General features: G+C 34.8%; 11 protein-coding genes across 11 annotated transcripts; 7 read left to right on the top strand and 4 right to left on the bottom strand.

The window, feature by feature from the left end:
- Positions 1-829: 829 nt before the first annotated feature.
- RO3G_03697 (nuclear export factor CRM1) lies at positions 830-4,660 on the top strand (the record flags this gene model as incomplete). Its single annotated transcript, XM_067658287.1, has 13 exons — positions 830-922; positions 973-1,074; positions 1,153-1,225; positions 1,291-1,397; positions 1,455-1,570; positions 1,625-1,859; positions 1,914-2,162; positions 2,211-2,450; positions 2,498-2,659; positions 2,713-3,255; positions 3,309-3,752; positions 3,808-4,361; positions 4,411-4,660. 13 exons carry the CDS (start codon positions 830-832, stop codon positions 4,658-4,660), a joined length of 3,168 nt encoding a protein of 1,055 aa, XP_067514388.1.
- A 324-nt stretch (positions 4,661-4,984) lies between these two features.
- RO3G_03698 (uncharacterized protein) lies at positions 4,985-6,397 on the bottom strand (the record flags this gene model as incomplete). The annotated part of the gene is made up of 4 exons (XM_067658288.1): positions 4,985-5,152; positions 5,225-5,919; positions 5,965-6,150; positions 6,199-6,397. The coding sequence occupies 4 exons, from the start codon at positions 6,395-6,397 to the stop codon at positions 4,985-4,987; spliced, it is 1,248 nt and encodes a 415-aa protein (XP_067514389.1).
- Positions 6,398-7,558: 1,161 nt separating this feature from the next.
- On the top strand, positions 7,559-7,995 carry RO3G_03699 (uncharacterized protein; the record flags this gene model as incomplete). The annotated part of the gene is made up of 2 exons (XM_067658289.1): positions 7,559-7,568; positions 7,826-7,995. 2 exons carry the CDS (start codon positions 7,559-7,561, stop codon positions 7,993-7,995), a joined length of 180 nt encoding a protein of 59 aa, XP_067514390.1.
- Positions 7,996-9,152: 1,157 nt separating this feature from the next.
- On the top strand, positions 9,153-10,431 carry RO3G_03700 (uncharacterized protein; the record flags this gene model as incomplete). The annotated part of the gene is made up of 2 exons (XM_067658290.1): positions 9,153-9,518; positions 9,574-10,431. 2 exons carry the CDS (start codon positions 9,153-9,155, stop codon positions 10,429-10,431), a joined length of 1,224 nt encoding a protein of 407 aa, XP_067514391.1.
- Positions 10,432-10,973: 542 nt separating this feature from the next.
- RO3G_03701 (uncharacterized protein) lies at positions 10,974-15,330 on the top strand (the record flags this gene model as incomplete). The annotated part of the gene is made up of 9 exons (XM_067658291.1): positions 10,974-11,792; positions 11,844-12,461; positions 12,515-12,603; positions 12,697-12,814; positions 12,860-13,005; positions 13,063-13,696; positions 13,760-14,356; positions 14,418-14,633; positions 14,824-15,330. The coding sequence occupies 9 exons, from the start codon at positions 10,974-10,976 to the stop codon at positions 15,328-15,330; spliced, it is 3,744 nt and encodes a 1,247-aa protein (XP_067514392.1).
- A 438-nt stretch (positions 15,331-15,768) lies between these two features.
- RO3G_03702 (uncharacterized protein) lies at positions 15,769-16,029 on the top strand (the record flags this gene model as incomplete). The annotated part of the gene is made up of 2 exons (XM_067658292.1): positions 15,769-15,798; positions 15,829-16,029. The coding sequence occupies 2 exons, from the start codon at positions 15,769-15,771 to the stop codon at positions 16,027-16,029; spliced, it is 231 nt and encodes a 76-aa protein (XP_067514393.1).
- An 832-nt stretch (positions 16,030-16,861) lies between these two features.
- Positions 16,862-18,016, top strand: RO3G_03703 (uncharacterized protein; the record flags this gene model as incomplete). Its single annotated transcript, XM_067658293.1, has 3 exons — positions 16,862-16,938; positions 16,984-17,307; positions 17,356-18,016. The coding sequence occupies 3 exons, from the start codon at positions 16,862-16,864 to the stop codon at positions 18,014-18,016; spliced, it is 1,062 nt and encodes a 353-aa protein (XP_067514394.1).
- Positions 18,017-18,317: 301 nt separating this feature from the next.
- On the bottom strand, positions 18,318-18,740 carry RO3G_03704 (uncharacterized protein; the record flags this gene model as incomplete). Its single annotated transcript, XM_067658294.1, has 1 exon — positions 18,318-18,740. The coding sequence occupies one exon, from the start codon at positions 18,738-18,740 to the stop codon at positions 18,318-18,320; it is 423 nt and encodes a 140-aa protein (XP_067514395.1).
- Positions 18,741-19,169: 429 nt separating this feature from the next.
- RO3G_03705 (uncharacterized protein) lies at positions 19,170-19,798 on the top strand (the record flags this gene model as incomplete). Its single annotated transcript, XM_067658295.1, has 2 exons — positions 19,170-19,390; positions 19,456-19,798. The coding sequence occupies 2 exons, from the start codon at positions 19,170-19,172 to the stop codon at positions 19,796-19,798; spliced, it is 564 nt and encodes a 187-aa protein (XP_067514396.1).
- Positions 19,799-19,879: 81 nt separating this feature from the next.
- Positions 19,880-21,117, bottom strand: RO3G_03706 (uncharacterized protein; the record flags this gene model as incomplete). The annotated part of the gene is made up of 6 exons (XM_067658296.1): positions 19,880-20,058; positions 20,115-20,161; positions 20,216-20,518; positions 20,577-20,668; positions 20,727-20,841; positions 20,894-21,117. 6 exons carry the CDS (start codon positions 21,115-21,117, stop codon positions 19,880-19,882), a joined length of 960 nt encoding a protein of 319 aa, XP_067514397.1.
- Positions 21,118-21,708: 591 nt separating this feature from the next.
- On the bottom strand, positions 21,709-22,175 carry RO3G_03707 (uncharacterized protein; the record flags this gene model as incomplete). Its single annotated transcript, XM_067658297.1, has 3 exons — positions 21,709-21,875; positions 21,929-22,121; positions 22,173-22,175. 3 exons carry the CDS (start codon positions 22,173-22,175, stop codon positions 21,709-21,711), a joined length of 363 nt encoding a protein of 120 aa, XP_067514398.1.
- Between the last annotated feature and the right edge of the window lie 110 nt (positions 22,176-22,285).

Consider the following 22,285-nt stretch of genomic DNA (forward strand, 5'->3'; position numbering starts at 1 on the left):
AACCTGGCATGCATTTTGTGTACTCATTCGACAAGTGGATGATATTGGTCTCATAGCATTAAATTCATAACTGTGCTCATTCAACTCTGAGCTTATGATCTTTCTAAAACGCGAAACATGTATAAAAAATACTCTCAAATGAAGAACGCGTATTTATATGCATTCTATCATTTGCTTTTACTGAAACTATTTAATATGTACTTTTATAAAATTACATTGCTTACGGGGCCTTAAAGTGTGTGGATGGTTTTTATTATGTAAGATAAGGAGTCTCGGTGCATGTAACAGACGCTGAATTTTAAGTTTGGAATCTTAGTGAACATGTACTTTTTCAAATAATACATCTTGAGTTCCCAATAGATGTACCTCGTCTATTATCCAACTTACTTTAATAATACAAGGGCTTGTTTAGATATACAGAATGATATATCAGAACATTCTGAATTGAACTCTTACAGAAAGAAATGCTAAACCTTTCTGACTAGCGTGGGACACACCAATCACAAGGGATAATTGAATAATTTTAATAGATTGCTTACTTGAAGCTGTAACTTCAATTAAACTTCTTTTTAATATAAAACTGTTTATTTATTAATAACGCACTTTTTTTCTTTATTGGAAATATTTTTTTTTTATCTTTTAACAAATCATATTATAATTGGTTCATTACAGCCCATTTGGCTTCAGAAAAAAATTTAAAGTAGCGCCAACTGCCTGACGCAGTATAACAATGCAATAAGCAAAATTTTCTTTTTTCCTTTTTCCTGTTCCTTATTTTATTTTCTTTGCATCTTTTTATTAAAAAAAGAAAGAAAGAAATATTAGAGAAATGGCTGAAGCAATATTAGATTTTAGTAAAGAACTCGATGTTACTTTGTTGGACCAAGTTGTCATGACCTTTTTTACTGGGTCTGGTCAGGAGGTAAAAGGAACCTGAATATTTGATTTCTTTTGATTAACACATTCAAACAGCAACAAATCGCCCAACAAATATTGACTCAGTTTCAAGACCATGAAGAAGCTTGGACTAAAGTAGATGGCATTTTAGAGAAATCAAATGTGCCTCAAACAAAGGTAAAAGAAAAAAAAAGAAAAAAACTTTTCGCGAAAGAAAAAGAGAGAGAAACGCGACAATATATAAACATTTCATAGTTTATTGCTTTACAAATCCTTGAAAAATTTATTCAAACTCGTTGGAACACGTTACCAGCAGACAGCAGAAATGGTATAGACTTATTTAAGAAAAAAGAAAGCGACTCTAAATAGATAAACGTTCTCTCTTCTTTTTAGCCATTCGATACTTTGTTGTTAATGTTATTGTCCAACAATCTTCTGACGAAACCAACTTGATTAAACAACGTACTTATATTAACAAGCTTAATATGACACTTGTTCAGGTACAAAACATACATCCTTTTCTCTAATATGCAGTCTATCTTAACCTACATACAAAGGTTCTCAAGCAAGAGTGGCCTCATAATTGGCCTACGTTTATCCCTGAAATTGTTGCTTCAAGTCAAACTAATCTCGCACTTTGTGAAAACAACATGGCCATTCTCAAGTTATTAAGGTTCGTATTCAAATAAAACAAGAGCACAGACAGTAAAAACATTTTTCATTTTAGTGAAGAAATTTTTGATTTTTCAGCTGAACAAATGACTCAATCCAAAGCTGCTACTTTAAAACAACAAATGAAGCAAGAATTCTCTCAAATCTATGATTTATGTAGAGAAATCCTTGGAAAGGCAACAAAACCCAGTCTTATTAAATCAACTTTAGAAACCTTGTTAAGATTTGTTCATTGGGTGCCTGCTGCTTATATTTTTGAAACAGATCTTATCCCAACACTTCAATCCAAGGTATAAAAAACATGCTATTCCAATTCTCTCGTCCTTGTTGACTTTCTTTAATAGTTTTTTGAAGTACCTCAATTTAGAAATGTCACCTTAAAGTGCTTTACGGAAATTGGTGCCATTGAAATAACTCAAGTGTACTATGAAGCCATCTATCAACTGTTTGTAAGTGTGATGGCTACTACCAATGTCATGGTTCCTCCAAACACAGATATTGCTGATATATACGAAAACAGCAACGACAATGATCAAGAGTTTGTTCAAAACTTGGCCTTGTTCCTTACAAGCTTCCTTTCTTCTCATTTGAAGGTAAATAGGAAATAGGGCTATGGAATGGGAAAACTAAATTTGTCTTAGGTCATTGAAAGTTTTCCAGCTGCTGCACAAATGCTGTTAAACGCTCACTTTTATATTGTCAAAATCTCTCGTGTTGAAGATCGTGAAATCTTTAAGATTTGCTTAGAATATTGGGCTAAATTAGTAGAAGGTTTATTTGAGGAAGCCAGTAGACAGAATCATAATAGACTTTCAGCTTACACTCCAGTATTATCACAATTAAGAGTAGTCATGATTGAACGTATGGTGAAACCAGAAGAAGTAAGCAGAGAAAGGGTAGATGACAACAGTATACTAACTGCTTGTAGGTTTTAATTGTTGAAAATGACGAAGGAGAAATTGTGAGAGAATTTGTAAAGGAAAGTGATACTATTGTGTTGTACAAGAGTATGAAGCAAGTCTTGGTATATTTGACCCATCTTAGTGTTGAGGATACAGAAGCCATCATGACAATCAAATTGAACAGACAGGTAATAGAACTAAGCATGGAACTCTAAAATAAAGCATACTAAATATATATTAGATGGATGGATCTGAATGGTCCTGGAATAACCTCAATAAATTATGTTGGGCTATTGGTTCCATTTCGGGTGCAATGGATGTCGATACTGAAAAGAAATTTTTGGTGACAGTCATCAAAGAATTATTGAGTCTTTGTGAAATGAAACGTGGAAAGGATAATAAGGCTGTGGTAGCATCCAATATTATGTATTGTGTCGGCCAATATCCAAGATTCTTAAAATCACATTGGAAATTCTTAAAGACAGTTGTCAACAAGCTGTTTGAGTTTATGCATGAATCACATGAAGGTGTACAAGACATGGCCTGTGATACTTTTATTAAAATCTCCCAGCAATGTAAAAGACACTTTGTTATTGTTCAGATTGGAGAAGAAATGTCTTTTGCTGATGAAATACTGGATAACATCAGTCGAATCACATCCGATTTAGATCCTCAACAAATTCACACTTTTTATGAAGCCATTGGTTACATGATCTCTGCTGAAACTAATCCAGTCTCTCAAGAGAGATTGATCACCAAGTTCATGTCTTTACCTAACTCTGCTGTAAGTTAAGTGTGGTATAGGAATGAATAAATAGATAACATTGTGATTTGTAGTGGGATAGCTTGATAGCCCAGGCTAAACAAAACCCAGATTGTTTGAACAGTGCCAACGAAATCAAAGTGTTGGCTAACGTTTTGAAAACAAACGTATCGGGTTGTTTGTCTGTTGGATCTGCCTTTGTTCTTCAACTTGGCAAGATTTATATGGATTTATTGGCCTTGTATCGCATTATTGGTGAATTAGTATCACAAAACGTAGCCACTCAAGGACCTATCGCGACAAAGACACCCAAAGTACGTGGCTGGAGAACGATCAAAAAAGAAATATTGAAATTGATTGACACTTATATTGAAAACACGACCGATATCAATACAGTAAATGCAAACATGATCGATCCTTTCCTGGAAGCTGTCTTGTCTGATTTTAATTCGAGTGTGGATACTGCAAGAGATGCTGAAGTATTGAATGTTATATCTACCATCATTGAGAAACTTCAAGTAAGTGACATGTAAAAAAAAAGACGCGTTGAAAGGTACTAAATGTGGCCACTAGTCATTAATGACTCCTCGTGTTGCTACCATATTTGAAGCAACATTTGAACCCACATTGAATATGATCACAAAAGATTTTGCTGAATACCCTGAACACAGAACTGGGTTTTATTCCATGTTAAAGGCCATCAACAGACATTGTTTCCCAGCCTTACTAGAATTAGCACCAGGCCAATTCAAGTTGTTTATCGATAGTATCGTTTGGGGTTTCAAACACACAATGCGTGATATTGCTGACATTGGGCTTGAGATCTGTGGTGAATTGATTGATAACATCAGTCGCACAGATGCTGCTATTGCTGGTGCATTCTATCAATCTTATTATCTTAGTTTACTTCAAGACATTTTCTTTGTATTAACCGATAGTGACCATAAGAGTGGTTTCAAGGGTCAAACCGAAGTATTAGCACGTCTTTTCCAATTAGTGTCAAGTAATATGATTACTGCTCCACTCTTTGACCCATCTCAAGTGTCTAATCCAACAATGACAAACGCTGACTTTTTACGCGAACACGTTTCTACATTACTTCAAAACGCATTCCCGCATCTGCAAAGGTACAAAAGGAACAAAATGGATGTTGAAAAAAAGCTAATATTTTAATAGTGCACAAATCAAAGTGTTTGTTCATGCCATGTTTGAATACAATAGCAATCCTACTAAATTCAAATTAGAAGTACGTGATTTCCTTATCCAATTGAAAGAATTTGCAGGAGAAAATGCGGAACTTTATTTAGAAGAAAAAGAACGAGAAATGGAAGCTCAAAGAAAGGCAGAAATGGCAAAGGCCTTGAGTATTCCTGGTATGGTCAAGCCATCCGAATTGCCAGTTATTGATGAGGATGAAAACCTTTAAAAAGTTTTTTTTTTAAAAAAGAAAAAAAAAACATGCATAAAAGAAAAAGAAAAAGCTCCAAAATGCCTTATAATAAAGAGTTGTTATTATGTGTGCTTATTGTATGAATGAGATTTGTTGTCAATTTGAAGATGTGAGAACTACAAATAGGTGCATGTAACATCTGTAGTGGGCTTTGAATGAATTATGAGCGGCTTGTATGCGTTTTTTAATCCTCCAAAGTGATGATTTGTGGTAGTCCTATGTACAAGATATACGTTTTGATTTTATTTATTTATTTATATTGTGTGAGAATATGTACAAATATAAGCCAAAAGATAGACATTATACAAATCTTGAAACAGCTCTTTGGTATGGTTTGATGGAAGCGCATTCTTTGCGCAAATTGTCTGATTTTGGATCATCCCATTTCTTTTGAGAGATGAATCTTCGAGCCAATCGAATACACAATTCTTCTCTAAATTGTGTATATAATCTTCTATTATAGTAACGCTGTACATAGAAATGTAAGTAAAAAAAAAAAAAAAAAAAAAAAAAAAAAAAAAAAAAAGCATCTCGTGTTACCTCAACTTGTCTTGCTTCGTCTGGGTAGGCGTGTGTTTGATGAATGATAAAGTCATTAGGTAAAACATAATAGCTTACACCAGAAATATACAGTTCATAAAGACAAGCAGCCTTATTACTTCCATAACCTGCAAATCGTTCATCACACCAAGGAGAACCTTGATTCTTAAAGATTACATAAGGCTCATAAGAATGCTGGTAAGTAGTGACTTGATAGATTGAATCATCTGTTGACATCCATCGATCATAATCTGTTGGAGCATGACCAGGTAACCAAAAAGAATGAAACATTTCGACTTTATTATCTTGATAGGCCATGATCAGTTCTTGTTTATTCTTGGGAAACGTACGGTAGTCCAGACCATCTTGCTGTTTTGAAAATTCAAAGGCAGGGATGACCAACGCAGCCTCACCACTCTCAAGCAGAGACATTGCTTTGGGGTTATTTAATACATTATCACGAAGATTGGAGCATGGATAAAAATCGATGTCGAGCAACATTACATAATCTGTTCTTGCAAACAGCTTTGCCACATTTCTCCACAAATTCAACTCTCGATCGAATTCATCACGTACAATGTGAACATCGACGTATTTACGCATCTCTGAACTCTTTTCGATCGTGTCCTCCAAGACTTCTAAAGTATATTCCCCTTCTTCATCATCGGATATGTGAATCGTAGTAGATATCGGACCTATAGAAAAGATGAATAAATCAACCGAGGCTGTCTTCTTGTTACCTTTGTATTTTTTTGCAAGCCTTGCTAAATTGGGTATTCTGTTTCTAGTAACCAACGTGACAATAGTGATGTCTTTAGATTCCATATCCATTTCAGCTTTATAATAATAAGGTATTATCTTGGATTGTCCAGAATAAGAAAATGATTTAGATAAAATGGCTTCAATTGGCATTTCATGTGTCGCATCTACATCAAATATTAGGATCTTGGTTCTTATTTGTAACTTTTATTTACTATTTCTATCTGTCCAACTTATCATTGTTGTGTTTGTTGTCTCTAAATCAACTATGTCTTCCTCATCAAATACATCTCTTCTATAATAAGAATAGCCTGTTGTTGGCCGACAGTATTTGGATAGTAATGCAAATACGGATAGTAGTGCAATCAATGCAAACCACTTGTAATTTTTACGCTTCATCGAATCAGTACTCATTTTAATAGAAAGAAAGAAAGTAAAGAAAGGGCTTTTTTTTCCCATTCTTTTAAAAATATATATTTGTCATAGGACTCTTTGCCTTCCTTTGATCGTTACACCATCTCGTCTTTCCCCCTTTTTCTGATCTTTTTTTCACCCCTCAGCCAGGCTATACTAAAAAAACAATTGACATTTTCAAATCAGTCGTGTCACTATAAACAACAGCAATCTTTATCCATTGTTGTTTATTCAGGCCATTAGAATACAGAAAAAAACAACAGTTCTCTTAATGAGAAAAAATCATAATGACAGACAAACTTATCTTTCAAAATTTTGGAACTTTTTATATAAAAAAAAAAAGAGCAAAACATCAAGGTTTTAAAGTAGCCCAATAGGTGCGCTTTCCAAATAAATAACAAAATAAGTTTATTTTTACACTCATGCCATTTTTCTGTGTGGCTGTAACATACTCAAGTGTAAGGCTGTGTTTTTAGAGTGTGAAAATAAAGATAACCTAAGCAGTTTATGCTGGAGATTTCTTTGAATAAAGTGCTCTTTTATGCCTTACTGCTTCATGGAAATACAATAACGTGATTAATGAAAGCAAGCATTTAAAAAGAGTTGTATTATGAAAATACAAAATATGAAGCACAAAAAAAGTCTATTTTATAAAAACAAATGCATCATGCAAAAAGCATCATCTTATTCTATTATCATTAACTCTATGCTTATATTGAAATAGATTTAAACATATCGTTGCTTATGCTCTTTTATAAATTTATTCAGCCGAATTTTATATTTCACTCTCAACGCTTACCAGCAAAAGGGACAAAAAAAAAATTCAGCACAGCATATTGCGGAATAAATAATTAAGGAAAAGTATGTTCTTAATAGCAATGTCATCCAAGTGATCATATTGAAGGATGCACTCTATTTTTTTTTTTTTTTTTTTTTTTTGCAAATAAATGTACATTTGTAGAAGTTCTAACGATTTGAGGGACTTTGCTCTATAATCCGCAGACTTATATGAAGAGTCTAACTGAGCAAAGGATTTATATTCTTTACCCGAAACTATGGGAAAAAAACAGTTGAACTATAGGCAATGACATACAGGATTTTATCCGAGAACCTTGATTCATTAGCATCCGTCTCTGCGGATAGAAAGGTGCACAAAAAAGAATGACTAGAAGTATAGGAACATCTTTGCACAACTTTCCCTTTTTTGCAGTAAGAAAACACAGTCAACTGAGTTAAATTACATAAGATAAACTAAGTTTATTGTGTCAGCTTTCTTTTTATCAAGACTTTTAAACATTTTAAACTATAGCGAGATCATTAAATTATTTATATATTACACAACGTATAATTTGGAGTAAATTTCCTTGGTATGATAAGATGAAATCAAAGTCATTATGAGGCATGTATTGACCCTCAAGCAATATATAGTAACCAACTATCCTTGGGCAAATATGAAATTAGTTGATAGAGATAATGCAGTAACTGACTCTATGCGTTTCAGTGAATGGTCAGTTGCTTCTGAAATCGTGGAGAAAACATTTGTTGAACATCAAGTCGTAAATTTGCAATTTATATTAAGTCTAGAATTGAAATATTAAAGCACAATAAAAGAGACGTCCTTTATATTGCATTTGAAGTCGCTGGGGTTTACAATGATTAACCACTTCTATTAAGCAATCACTGCAGTTTGTAGTAACCAAGTAGACAGTGGTTATGGTAGAATGTTATGGATCTGATGTTACGAAACCGGGTGATATTCGTATATAAAAAAGAACAGCCTTCATTCTCGGGATAAAAAAAGATAAATGCTGTCACTTTTCTTTTATTTCTTCATCAATTAGCTATCATACTGATATCTTCAAGCATGAATGCACATTTTATTACAATATCTGAAGAGAAAAAGAAGGAGTAGATGTTTATATTGCTGTATGTGTTTATGGAGAAAATTTTCCTTTAGAAAGTAAAGTTGACGGGTAAGGGCAAAACACTTTTCAAAAACAACCAAAATAAAACCTCCTTTTTCGTCTAAAGTCCTAGAGGAGATTGTTATCTTCTAGGTAGCAATGGTTGATAAAGAGATTAAGGATGGAATGATTGAAAGGGATATTTTAATGGAATAGCTTGACTTTTACATGGTAAGATGCAATTGACAAACTGGATCGTCTGGCTGTCTTTTCGGAAGTGCGAGGTCTTTATGCAGGTCAATTGTTAGTAAAGACAATTTTGGAATATGCCAAAGCCAATGGATATCAACCTGCAATACTTCATTCGCAACATCCACGACGGAGATTTTATGCTAAACCCGAGTTTATGATTGATAAAGACCAACAGATTGTTGATAAACATACTAAATCATACATTCGAACGTGGAAAAGCAATCTTTACTGATGGATCGATCATCACTTCACGCTCATGTACTCGTTCCCATCGTTAACTTTAATACACAACACGTTTGTTATAAGACCTATCTTTAAAAATTAAAAAATGATGTGAATATAAAAAATAATTAGAGAGATATAAGTACAATACCATAAAACTTATTTACATATTTTTCTTTACGACAATAAGTATGTTGGTCCTTGCTTGTTTTCTCCGATAACCCCTTACACCAAAGAACACTTGTATGGTTTCAGATCCTTTTAAAAGGTAGTGTCTACTTCGTCAATGGGAAATAAAAGAGATAATAAAAATGAAAGGGTATAAAAAGAGACAGATTAAGGTCATCCTTTAATTCTCTGTTTCTTTCTGTTATAAAATGTTGTACTCTCAAAAGATATCCCATCATTCTCGATCCAAAAAAGACGCTGTTTCTTATCTCAATGTAATAGTTGTCGGCGCCGCGGGTTCTGGCAAGACTTGCTTTATCCGTACACTATATGAAGCTTTAAGGCAAGACATGATCCAAGGCACTTTTAAGGAATCAAAACACAAATCACTCAAAGGCTGCGTTGAACCAACTGAAGAGATGTATACGATCTCGATGCAGATTGAAGATGGTGGCCGACGCACTGCTTTAACACTCACCGATACACCCGGATTTACTTCTAATTCTCAATTAGTCGAACAGCTCAAAGCTATTACACAGCACATTGACTCTCAATTTGCTCGTACTCTTGCTGAGGTATTACGGATAAATTCTCCTAAGCCCTTTTCTAATTTCTTCTTTTCAAATTTAGGAATCAAAAGTGAAGCGAGATGCAAAGGCTTCCGATACTCATGTTCATGCTTGCATTTATTTTATGAGCGAATCCAATATCCATGGTTTGTCCGAAGTGGATAAGTTCATCTTGAAAGCACTCAGTTCCCGTGTCAATGTGATTCCTGTGCTCAGTAAGGCTGATACGTTATCAACCGCCCATGTAGAAAAATTGAAGAATATCATTAAAGAAGAAATTTTTGACGTCTATCGTATTCCAATCTATGGTCATATACAATTTGACGAAGATGATGAAGATGAAGAAATGGATGATGACAATTCTATTTATAAAGATGGCTCTTATCTTTCTAGAGCAATGGACATGCTTCAAGAGTGTGTTTGTGAAGACCGCGATGAAGATGCCCGTTCTATGCTTCAATATCTTAGGGCTATACCCTTTTCATTAATTAATTATGAAGAGGATCCACACACAGGTCGTCCAATTCAGCTTATACCAGGTGAAGCAAGTGGTAGTTGCTATACAAGTACAGCTAGTCTTCCAGAATACAGTAGTCATCAAAACAATTCATTGGATAGCGTCACAAGCTCTTCTTCTTTAATAAGGCCGCAAAGCCTTCTTGGCATGGGAAGTAGGCAAACCTTGGGAAGACGTTATCCTTGGGCTGCTGTTGAATGCTTCAATCCTACACACTGTGATTTCTTGATCTTAAAAAGGATCCTTTTATCCTCTCACCGCGAAATGCTCAAGATTGATACCTTTGAATGCTTCTATGAAAGATATCGAACACAACAATTGATCGGCAACAGAACAGTACAGAATTCGCCAGAAGATACACCAGAGCTTGACCAAGAGCTTGGTAGCCCCATGTTATCCTAACTAATAAAAACTACATTTTTATTCTCCTTCAAGAAGGAAAAACCTAGCCAAAATTGTTCAAACTTCAACTCTTTTTTTTTTTTTTTTTTTTTTTTTACTAAACCTGCCTCTCGTACACATTTTCAAAATAGCGCTTTAAACCTTCTACATGTGCTCCTTTTTTAAACATTTTTTTCTCTCTTTTTTTCGTACATGAATAGCCCTTTTAATTGAACAAGATCTAATATACCACTCTCACTGTTTAACCAAACTCACTTGTACACCTTTAATCTAAAAGCTTATTTACTTTCAAGGAACAATAAAATAATCCCTTCTTTGTTTATTTGCAATTACTGTTTAAAGCTTGACAAGACATGTAGTGTACTGCGATTTAATAGAATTGACCATTTGAAAAAAGAAATTGTGTAGTATAACAAGGATATATGTTACAGCTTTAGTACTCCGAGTATTAACAGCTCAAGTTTCTTCCTCAGCCAAGAGCTGCTTAGTATTTTTATACATTTTATTTTGCTGTATTTTCTTTTCTTTTCAAAAAAAAAATTATGCAAGTGAAAAGCTCTTCGACTCTTCGACGTGGTGGAGGAAGTTCAAAAAGAACCGTTCGACCACTCAACCCAGCACTTGTTTATGACTATACTTTACGTTGTGCCATTCGGGCTTGTCTTGACCAACGAGCCAAAGCAGCAGCCAAAGCAGCAGCCAGAGAGACCAAAAGAGAAACCAGTATGCACAGACACTCGGTTCACTTGAGTGGCATGACAGATGTGCTTGGCAATTTAGCAGACAAGATTGTAGGCGATGAAACTGAAAAAAGCAACAAACTGACCAAGCCAGTGGTTGTGGGCTTAATGCGTCGACTGGAAGACATTAAGGACGGAAAAGATGTTTCTAAACAAGAATATATTGATCGACGATTCATCTCGGTCATTCGACACATGAGAAATGAAGTAAAGCAGCATCGATACCGACCCCAAGGCTCCATTAACGATCTTGTTGTTACATTTCTTAAACTAAGTGAGGCTGAACTCAAAAAGTCGGATCCTAACCCAGCTGTGTGGTTTAAGGACCTGGATCGTTATGTGGTTCGGTTCACAGAGATCTTGTTATATGTCTTGAAAGAGGACGCTCCTTCAGCTGCAACCTCTGAATACATTGAATCCCTACAGAAATCTATCCTTCCCAAATCGAAAAAGCAACCAGATCAAAGAAATAGTCATATTAACAATCATACATCGGCAGCGGATACTTTAAATATTGTCGAGAATTTTTCAATGGTCAAAACTGTACAAAATTTGTTTCAAATCGAAAGCTCTGTTCACAGACAAAAGATTCGTGAACTCTTGCCTATTTGTACTGAATCGGTAAAGAAATTGTTTTGTCCTAGAATAATTTACTGATATCTGTATGTATAGAATTATCTAATGGATTTGAAACAATGTATCAATGCGATCAATACAAATCAGCCCTTCCCTGGAAGAAGAGAGGATTTCGCATCACAACAAGCTTACGACAGCTGGGTAGCTCGAGAGAAAAAGTATTTGAACGGCTTGATGACGGTGATGGTGATGAACCCCAACTTGACTATTACCAATAAATCCGAACAGGACGTGGGCTCCACCAACCTGCTCTCAGCTGGCAGAAGGCCCTCAACAGAATCCAAACGAGCCTCCTTTTATGGTAATGGTAATAGCGACGATTTTATATACACCTTTATCCCTAATGATCCTCGCACTTACTTTCGTTTATTGATGAACATGTGCATTGACCTTGACACCAATATTGCGCCAGATGCAGAGAAAGCCAAGACAAGTGTCTTGTCACAGGCTTCTGATGATCTCTTGCGTGAATGTTCCAATACATGGCGTTTGTCTGCTCCCTTTAGATCTGTTTTGTATTTGGAATTGATAAAGACGCGTATGGATACAGAAGAGATTGATATTTATGATGCGATTGACGATGCTCGTGAAGCGATTCGTGCTCTTGATAAATGTCTGAAAGAAAATGAGATACAGAATTGGACCATAAATGACGTATGCATCAAAAAGGTGTATGTGTATGCTTAGGTTGTTAATATTTTCTGTAGAGAGAGAGTTTAGTTCGAGTATTTGAAGGTGTGAATCATACCTGTCTTCATGCGTTAGCTGAATCCTTAGGACGATATTGGGATGTTGAGTAAAGTAAAAAACTCTTTTTGAAAGAAAAAAAAAATGAAAAAAAAAGGCTAAGAAAAGAAAACAAACACTCTGTTGCTTTTTTTCTCTATAGTCCTACTCTAGTCAGAGATCAAGTTGCTTTACTTGAAAGCATATACGAAAATCCTGCTTATTTAGAAGACCATTCAAATCCACTAGAACAGTTTGTTTTCTTAGAAGATACTATAGCTGTAAGAACAAGAAAAAAATAAAGCTTTTTACTCATTTTTTTATAGGGTGCAGCTGTATCAAGATGGCGTGTATTGGAAAAATCGGTTTTGAATCCCAAAAATGATGATATGACAAATTTGATGAATTTAGCTGATAAATTAATCAAAGAATTAGTTACAGTTGCTAAACGATTCAAGAAATCGTTGAAAGGGTAGAGTATTTTTATTTTATGCTTATATTTCTTGAAGAACTCTAACATCATAAAAAGCTACGTGCATGCTCCAGGTATTGTTATGGCTCGTCAAATGCCGTTTTTTGTTTTAGAGATGGAAAATTGGGCTTTCTTACCTGACGCAAAGCAAGCACCTATTGAACTCACTTTTGAGTTATACGACAAGGTATTGACACTAAAAAGACTTTATGATCAATACGGTCCCAAACAAAAGTCTGCTCTGTTCAAAGTTGAATCCTGGTTCCTGACACACGTCCGTCGCTGGCTCGCGTCAACAAATGAGGCTACACCCGAATGGGTAAGAAACGCAATCAAGCAAGATGGATTTAAACATATTAATGAATTAACACTGCACTCATCCTCGGTTGTGGATTTGTTTACCATGTTTCATCAAGCTGTTGAATTTGTACAAAATTTAGAGTGGCCCAACCACTTACAGGAATGTAGGTTCAATACTGCCTTATCGAAAGTGATTGGTGTTGCTCTTGAGCAGTACACAATGGAGATGGAGGATATGATCACTACAGATATCTACCCTCGTGCAGTGCGCGAAAGGGATCCTAGTGGAAGCGGGAACTTCTTTAATAGAGCGCGTAATCAGTTGATCGGAGGACGTCCGCTGACTAAAAGTAATCATAGTGATGAGGTGCCGGCAGACTTTTTGGTGGAGGTATAAAAAAAAAAAAAAAAAAAAAAAAAAAAAAAAAAAAAAAAGCTGAATGTTTTGTATTAGACATGCGTTAAAGTAAATAACATTGAAGCTGCAAGAACAAAGCTTGATAGGTTGTATCAAAGTATGGATGTAGATGAAATTGCTCAAGCAATGCGAGAATATGGATCTCAGGTTCCTGCAGCTACAGAAAAATCAGGGAACGAACAACAGAATTATCTTTATTCTATTAAAATCGTGAGAGCAGAAAATTTGCCTCCTTCTGATAATAATGGCCTTAGTGATCCATATATTGTATTCGAAATTGATAATAAGCCCATTACGAGAACAAAGACTGTTTATGAAACACTGAATCCTCGTTGGGATCAAGTATTTGATATTTGGCTTACTGAACAAACAGTGGATGTATTGGCACTTGTTTATGATGAAGACATGATTGGTGCCGATGAAGAATGTGGCGGTGTTTGGTTCAAGTTATCCCCTGATTACTTTGATGATTATCAAACACATGAACTTGTACTAAGTTTTGTTCCTCAAGGAAAACTTATCTTACGTATTAGCATGGAAGGTGAAAAAGATGACATACAGTTTTGGTTTGGTAAAGCTTTCCGAACTCTCAAAAGAGCAGAAAATGATGTATTGGGTCTTATTGTAGATAAGGTAAAAAAAATAAAGAAGCAATATTAAAAAATAGATTAAAAACTAACGTTATTCTTTTTAGATGGGTAGTTACTTTCGACAAATACTAAGTCGCAAAACGTTAGATAAACTCTTTTTACGTGATCGCAGCTTCTTTTCTTCGTTTTCAAGTAGAACAAAGCAAGTTGACCCTACTCTTCAAGACTGCGAAGATGCTATTGTTCCTGTGCTAGATTACTTGGAAAGAAATCTCAAAATATTGAACGACAATCTATCTGAAACAGTAATGCAGTCAATAGTATTAAGAATATGGAAAGAGATACTTTTAGCATTAGAAGGAGTCTTATTGCCACCACTTTCAGAACAGTTATCAGACCTGAAGCCATTGGATGATTATGAATTTCATGTTGTATATAAATGGCTAGAGGTAAAACAAGTTGAAATGACAGTAGCATCTCTTTTACATATCTTCCTTTTTTTTTTCATAGCTACTAAAAATATTATTTAATGGTGGTGAAGATGCCGATGCTGTTCCATTGGATAAACTTGAAAACTCTCAATATTATGCACTGTTGGCTATTAATGCTGCCTACAATATGGAGACAGAAGAGTTGATTCAAGGATATAATAACGTTGTAAAGAATCAAATGGAGATAAAGATGCGAGGAGGAAGGAAAGCAGATAGAAGTAAATCCGTCTACCAATCGAAGAATACCGTCAAAAAGAAGAAATCATTTATGGGTGGTAAAAAATCAGTGTCTATTGATTTACCCAATGCCGATACCATCTTGCGTATTCTTCGTATGCGTAAAGATAAGCAAGTCAGAGATTTTCTTCATGCGGAATTTCAAAAACGTAACTATCCAACACCTGCTGAAACTACTCCTGCAGACAAAATAAGTCAGGATGCTAAAGAACAAGAGGTTGTGCCTGACGCTCCTATTCCAACAAATGATTTGACTCCTGTGAATGAAAATACATTGCCTTTAAGATAAAATAAAAATTAACAGACCCTAATAATAAAAAACAGACAGCAGGAAAAGATATTGTCTGCTATTTGATTCATACCCTTTGGGTCCCTTATAACATTACTTTGCTATAAAAGAAACAAATAAGTATTTTTTGTTATTTGGATTTTTCATTATTGAACAACAGTTGTAAATCCATCAGAGTTAATATTTCATTTACTGCAAATAAATCGTATTTTTTAATAACAAGAAAACATACTTTTATATTTTCTCACAGGGCACGATATCCTGATACGGATTGACATATGATCCTTTGCATGAATTTTTGTTGCTGCTTTTTTTCTTTGTCACATAGCCAAAAAAAAAAGTATAAATAAAGATCTCATCTCTGCATTCTTTTCCCTCCTTGCGTACTTGGTTTCAGTGTTGGGTTGCCTCTACAAGGAGGTAATTCCGGCGAGATCCATGCTCATCAACGGGCGCTTAGCTTCATCTGTAAAGAGTTGCTACTCCAGGGTAGAATAGGTCACCTACGATTCCTTTGGACGTCTTATTATGTGGGTATTCCATGCTGCGCTCCCTTTCTGTACAATTTTGGGTGCCTGGGTACATTGGTCCCCCGGTATCCAGGTCCAATTTTTTGATTCAGGTTATTTGGGGTTTTCTCTTGTTGATCTCAGGAGTTTACTCTTCATGACCTTGAGAGTTCCTTCGGGAACTTTCTAACATTTTTTTATATTAAATTCAAATGGAAAAAAAAAAAAAAAAAAAAAAAAAAAAACGCGTCGCAAAAGTCTTTGTTGGGTCGATAAGATGCTTTAGCAATGTGAAGGCTTCAAATTATAACCAGCATAAAAATAAACAACTTAAAATATTTTTCTGCTTTATTAAGTTAGGCTTTATGTCTTTGGTGCTTTAATTACAGGACATGCTCTTACATGAACAAGTCCAAAATTTGAGAAAAGCAAAGACATAAGAAAGACGTACTCATCTCCTAAAATGGTATATTTCACCAACGCTACGTTTAAAAATTCACTTCTTTTGTCTTCACAACATCTCTATTACCACATTTCTATCCTTATTTCAAACACACACTATCTATATTCCATACCTGAACCTGTTAGCGTTGTGCTTGTAGAAAACACTAAAGTTCAAAACAGTAACACCTTCAGCTAATACCAAAGTAGTTTATAATTGCAAATCTCATTTTAATTTTGTGCAAGAATGAGAATTAAGATGTCCAAATCGTTAGACTTTTATTGAGTAATAAAAGTTTACATAGCTGAAATGAAAAAGAACGCAAGAAACAGATACATATTTTATAGTAATACCTGAGTTGGTATGTATGAGCGATTTTTTGAAAAGTGGGGCCCCAGACTATTTTCACTTGTCTGTCACACCAGGCATAAAAAAATCCTTTTCTCCTTGTGATGATCAATAAAACTAATTTTTTTTATTTTTAGTATATCTTGCCTGTTATCACTATATAGCTTTTTTTTATATCTTTAGGCTTATAATCACTTTTTACTTTTGTTATAACACTAAAAACGCATAAAAAATGGCTTCAAAGTTAAATTTCTCCATTAAGAAAAATGACCTTAAAAATTCCTATTGGTTGTCTTTATTATTTAAACAGTAACATCAACTTGAAACATAATCTTTTATTTTATTTTTTCATAGATCAAAAAAAATGTCTATTGCATCTGAATCAGAATTCGTTATTCCTAACCAATCGACCGTTAATTTAGGTGTTCAGTTGAAAGAAAAGGATGATTTACAACTAGTCGAAATTCCTGTCCCAAAACCAGAAAAGGACCACGTACAAGTTCAACTTAAATGCGTGGGTATCTGTGGATCGGACATACACTTGTGGAAATATGGTGAGATTGGTATCTTTCCAGTAACCCAACCTCAACTTCTAGGACATGAAGGTGCAGGTATTGTAACAGCAGTTGGAGAAAATGTTACATCATTACGCGTTGGAGACAGAGTTGCTATTGAAGCGTAAGACAAAAAACAAAGCTATATTCCTATTTATTTACATATTTGCAGAGGAATACCATGCTCTTTTTGTGATCAATGCATGAGTGGAAGGTATCATCTTTGCCCGGACGTCGTCTTTAAATCAACTCCTCCTTATGACGGTATTTTGGCAAAATATATCACACATCCTGCTCGTTGGTTACACAAAATTCCTGCCAGCATTAGCTTTGAAGAGGGCGCTTTACTTGAACCTTTATCTGTTGCCATAGCTGCTGTAGATCGAGTTCGAGCCAAGTTTGGTAAATCGCTACTCATCACTGGTTGTGGTCCTGTTGGTTTGTTGATACTTGCGGTTGCAAAAGCTGCGGGTGTACATCCTATAGGCATGACGGATGTGCAGGATCATCGCTTGGAGTATGCTAAAAAGATGGGTGCCACATTCACCTACAAGATCGTACCAGGAAAGTCTGAGACTGAAACAGTGAAAGAAATCCGAAACTTGTTTGGTGGAGAGGGTGCAGAATGCTCTCTTGAATGCACTGGTATTGAATCGTCATTCAGAACGGCTATCATGGCCACTCGAGAAGCAGGCACTTGCTGTCTTGTTGGTGTAGGAAAAAATGATCAGACAATTCCTGTAAATAATTTCGCTATGCGTGAAGTTGATATACGCGGTCTATTCAGGTATCTAAAAATAGCAAGTTCCTTTTTTCAAGTTGTATTGTATTAAGTAGTGATTTTAGATACCATCATACTTATCCTCGTGCAATTGCTTTATTGTCCAGTGGCGCTATTCAAGATATTAAGCATTTGGTGACTCATAAATATGAATTTAAAGATGCACTCAAGGCATTTGAAACAACAAGCGATTATTCTCGTGGTGCAATCAAAGTCCAAATACTAAATTAAGTTAATTGGCGTTCAATTTCTTTTGTCTTTTAAAAAATATGATTATTAAAAAATCAAAATAAAGAGTTCAAGCCGTTTGTATCAATATTGGGATAGCATTTATATGCTATATTCTACTTTATTTACAAGTTTTGTGTTTTTTCTTCATCTGCCAAAATGATTTCTTGTTCTAAAGATGAAAAAATGTCAATACCAGCTTCCAAGGAATCAATCAAAACGTTTAAACGAGGGCCATTTAAAGTAGATTCCTGTCTGATTTGGTCCAAGTCTGTACCAAAAGCTTGTGTTATTTTTGTCATAAACGAGTCTCTAAATCGCTCTGAGGTAGTTTTTTCTTTTGGAGGTATATTTGTTCCTTCTTCTCCGTTTGTTCCTTCCGCATCATTTTCTTGTTCCTCCTCCTCCTCTTCTTCTTCTTCTTTGTCACTCTGCTCATCCATTTCACTATCTTCATCCATAAAATTATCGCTTTCTTCAGCTTGATCTGAGCCATCGTCTTCATCGTTGACGTGTTTCAGCATTTGTTCTAATTCCTCAGGATCCATTTCTTCGTCAAGATCATCAAACAATCCCCCATTTTCGTTCTTTGGTTCTAATTTTTAAAATGTAAGCAACACTAAACATTAAAGATTCCTAGACTGTATTGTTTTTACCTTCTTCAACCTAAATACACTTTTGTCAGTTTAAAAAAGATATCTTACTTTAATTTTTTATTTATCTTACTTTTTTAACTTGGTTCTTTGAAACTTTTACAGGCTCCTTTTGTATCTCTGTTGTAGCTGCTCTCTTTTTACCAACACTTGATTTTGCCATCACTTTATTGTTCAAACAGAAAAAAATGCAAAATGTCAATACTCAATAGCTTAAGCCCAATCTTTGTGACAGGTAATCCTTTTTTTTTTTTTAAAGAAAAAAAAGACTTGACTTTTTTTATGGTGCTTTTTATATTCTCTCCTTTTCTTTCTTTTCTCTCAATGTCTGTTTACGAAGGAAAAGTATCCAACCGTAAGGGCAATAACTCCAAAAAGGGTCAAGCTCACCAGAATTCAACTGCTTGGAAAGCCAATAAGAATTCCAAAAAGTCTCGAGAGATTGCAGCATTACCTGTGTATGGCCTTTGTCAACGATGTACTGATGTGATCCTTTGGCGTAAAAAGTATAAAAAGTATAAGCCTTTAACTACAGTTAAGCGATGGTAAATCTCTTTATTGAAGAAGTGATGTATGCTTTTAAAAACAAAGAATAATTTTTTTTATATAGTACAGGTTGTCAGGAAAAGGCTATCAAAGAAGCTTATCACGTCCTTTGTGACAACTGTGCTCGTAATAAAGGTGTTTGTGCAAAGTGCTTAGAATCAAAAGAGATTATTATTACAAAAGATGAAGTCAAGACAAGTGCAAGTGAATTGAAAGAAGAGCAAGAACTGGAACGTATGTTAAATAGAATGACACTTCGTCAAAGAAGAAGCTACTTGCGCAAATTGGAAAGAGGAGATGATGTTTCTAATATTAAACCAAAGAACGGTGATGATAGTGACTTTGACTTTGACTTTGAAGAAAGCGATTTTGAAGATGAAGACGAAGAGGAAGAAGAAGAAAAATAAGACGATTTTGTGTACATATTTTTTTCTTTAATAATAATACCCTTAGACCTTTTGTGTATACAATTTATAAAAAGATATTTTTTATATAAGCAATTTGAAGGGATAAGCTCCGTTTTTGACCTTGAAAAGAGCTAATAAAACACTAAAAACAAACATAAAGCATCCAATCCACAAAAAGACGGCAAATCTTTGTCGAGTTTTATCTTCAAATTGAGGTACCATTTTGATCAATGCAAGTAAGCATAAGCCAAGACAACCATCTGTAATATACACTTATTATAACATTCGCTTTCTTCAATATCCTTTTTCTACTTACAGATACTAGATACAATTTGTGATTCAATACCGAGCTGTGAAGAGAAACTGGATGAAAAAATTATTGAGTTTATATACTAAATCTATAGTTTCCATAGTTACCCTGCGGCAATATAGTTGATTTGTCCAGATTGAGTAGGCATAACATAAGCTGGTCCACGAATACGATTCCACATATGACCGGATGTCATTACCAACACAAGCAAAATAGAAGCAACGGTCCAAGTTGTCTTGTGGTAAAAAATGAACCCAAAATTGCGATAAACTAGTTTAAGAATAGCTGCAGCTCCAACAGCCAAAAACAATTGGCCACCAAATTTAACATAGTTGAAAGGTCGCTTTACTTTGACTGCATATCCCGTTTGCTTGGTTAAAAATTCAGCAATGCTTTCTGCATCAAGACCACTAAAAAGAGCTGTATAAGCTACACTATCTTTTTCTCTATGACTTCATACGACTTTACTTTTTTGTAACATCGTATCTAATAAATTCCTTTGATTCTCCAACTTTTTGAGGGGGGAAATATAACACGTTGGGTGCTGATACAAGTTGAAGCTATCAAAATAAAGTTGGATTTTATATCAAAGCAGAATTATAAAACACTAGAATTTACCTTTTGAAATATGATTTGACCATCATTAAAATCGAGATGGCCAAAGAAAAGATTCTTGTTGTCCTTGTTTCTTTGGAAACTTTTAGCAATAAGGGTAAATTCAGGGTCAAGTTCACTATAAAAAGCAGGTTAAAAAAGAACAATCGCGTAAATTCAAAAACATCTACCGGCATGGATGGCAATTGAACTGAGGACCAAGAGCAGTCAACAAAACAACTAAACCATAATTGCGCTTTCCTTCAGCAAATCGGTCGAAACTGTTCGAATTTAACTTGACTAATCCGTCTTGGTTAACGAGGGAAATAAGCTTGTCTTTCTTAGGGTCAGCTTGTGCAAATACAAGGCCAATGAAGGCCAATAGTATGAAAAAGAGCGAACCAACTCGCTTCATGATATCAATAAAAATGTATGAAGAGAGAAAAAAACTAAAAGTTACAAAATACCAAAATTTATTCAGCTTCAGCGTTTGCGATTTATCATTGGCTCTAGCTTCGCCTTTAATGAACTGAGTTCAATTCATCACAAAAGAAATTTAGCTTGGCATACATTAGTATACTTCGCGTCGGTTAAGATCTGTTCTTACAATGTGAAAAAAGAATAATGTTTTTATTGAAAGCTAATCTTGTGCTGCTTCATTACTTTGTAATAATGAATCTACTGGTGCATGAAGTAGTTTTTGAACAAGTTCTTTTTCAAGTGCCTTTTCATATTCCAATAATACCTCATTTTCTTCATCGCGATATCCATAATATTCTGCGTCTATGTCGCGATTAATTTCTGTTATGGAACGATTCACAGGTTCAGATGCAGCTTGTTCAAAAAGTTCTCTTACGCCTGGTAAATCTCTTGCACGACCGAAGTATCTTTCAACACATAGCGTTAGAAAGATATAGTCCCTTTTCATATTTTTATTTATATACCTATATCCTCTTATTCCTGGAGCTTCTCTTCCTTCATAACTTATCATTCTGGGCCCTGATCTCTAAATAGAACGAATTAATATCTTTGCTAACATCAAGTAAAGCTTCTTTATTACTCTGTAATCTGGTCCTCCAAGGTCTACAATTCGCTTTTCCCAATGGTATTTTTGACCCATCAGCTTATTGATTTCGTCATTCAAATCACGTACTTGATAATCAGATAAACTCACTATAATGATTGTTTAAATTCTGAATTAGATATTACAAAAAACTATCATTTACCGTCTTGAATCTTTGCAATCTTTCGAGAGACTTCACTTAAAAGATCTCTTCTCCACATTTCAGCTTCTGTTACAGAATTAACAGAACCTGCAAATCCTGGTCTGCGTTGTCTTGTCTTTGCTAATCCTAACTGTGCTGCTTGTGCTTCACGAAATCGATAAAGCATAGACTGTGCTTTCTCTTCATTACGAGCCTTTTTTGAGTCAATTAGTGTTTTTTTATACAAGACAGTTCAATTTGTTACCATGTTTGCTTTTTTAAAGGATAAATCGCTTAAAAAATAGAAAAGAAAAACTTGGATTTTTCACTCAGAGTGACTGACTATTGTTTACAGAATGAGCTCACATAGCGCATTTC

This window comes from Rhizopus delemar, genomic scaffold (assembly GCF_000149305.1).
Source record: "Rhizopus delemar RA 99-880 supercont3.2 genomic scaffold, whole genome shotgun sequence".
In the NCBI taxonomy this organism is placed as follows: domain Eukaryota; kingdom Fungi; phylum Mucoromycota; class Mucoromycetes; order Mucorales; family Rhizopodaceae; genus Rhizopus; species Rhizopus delemar.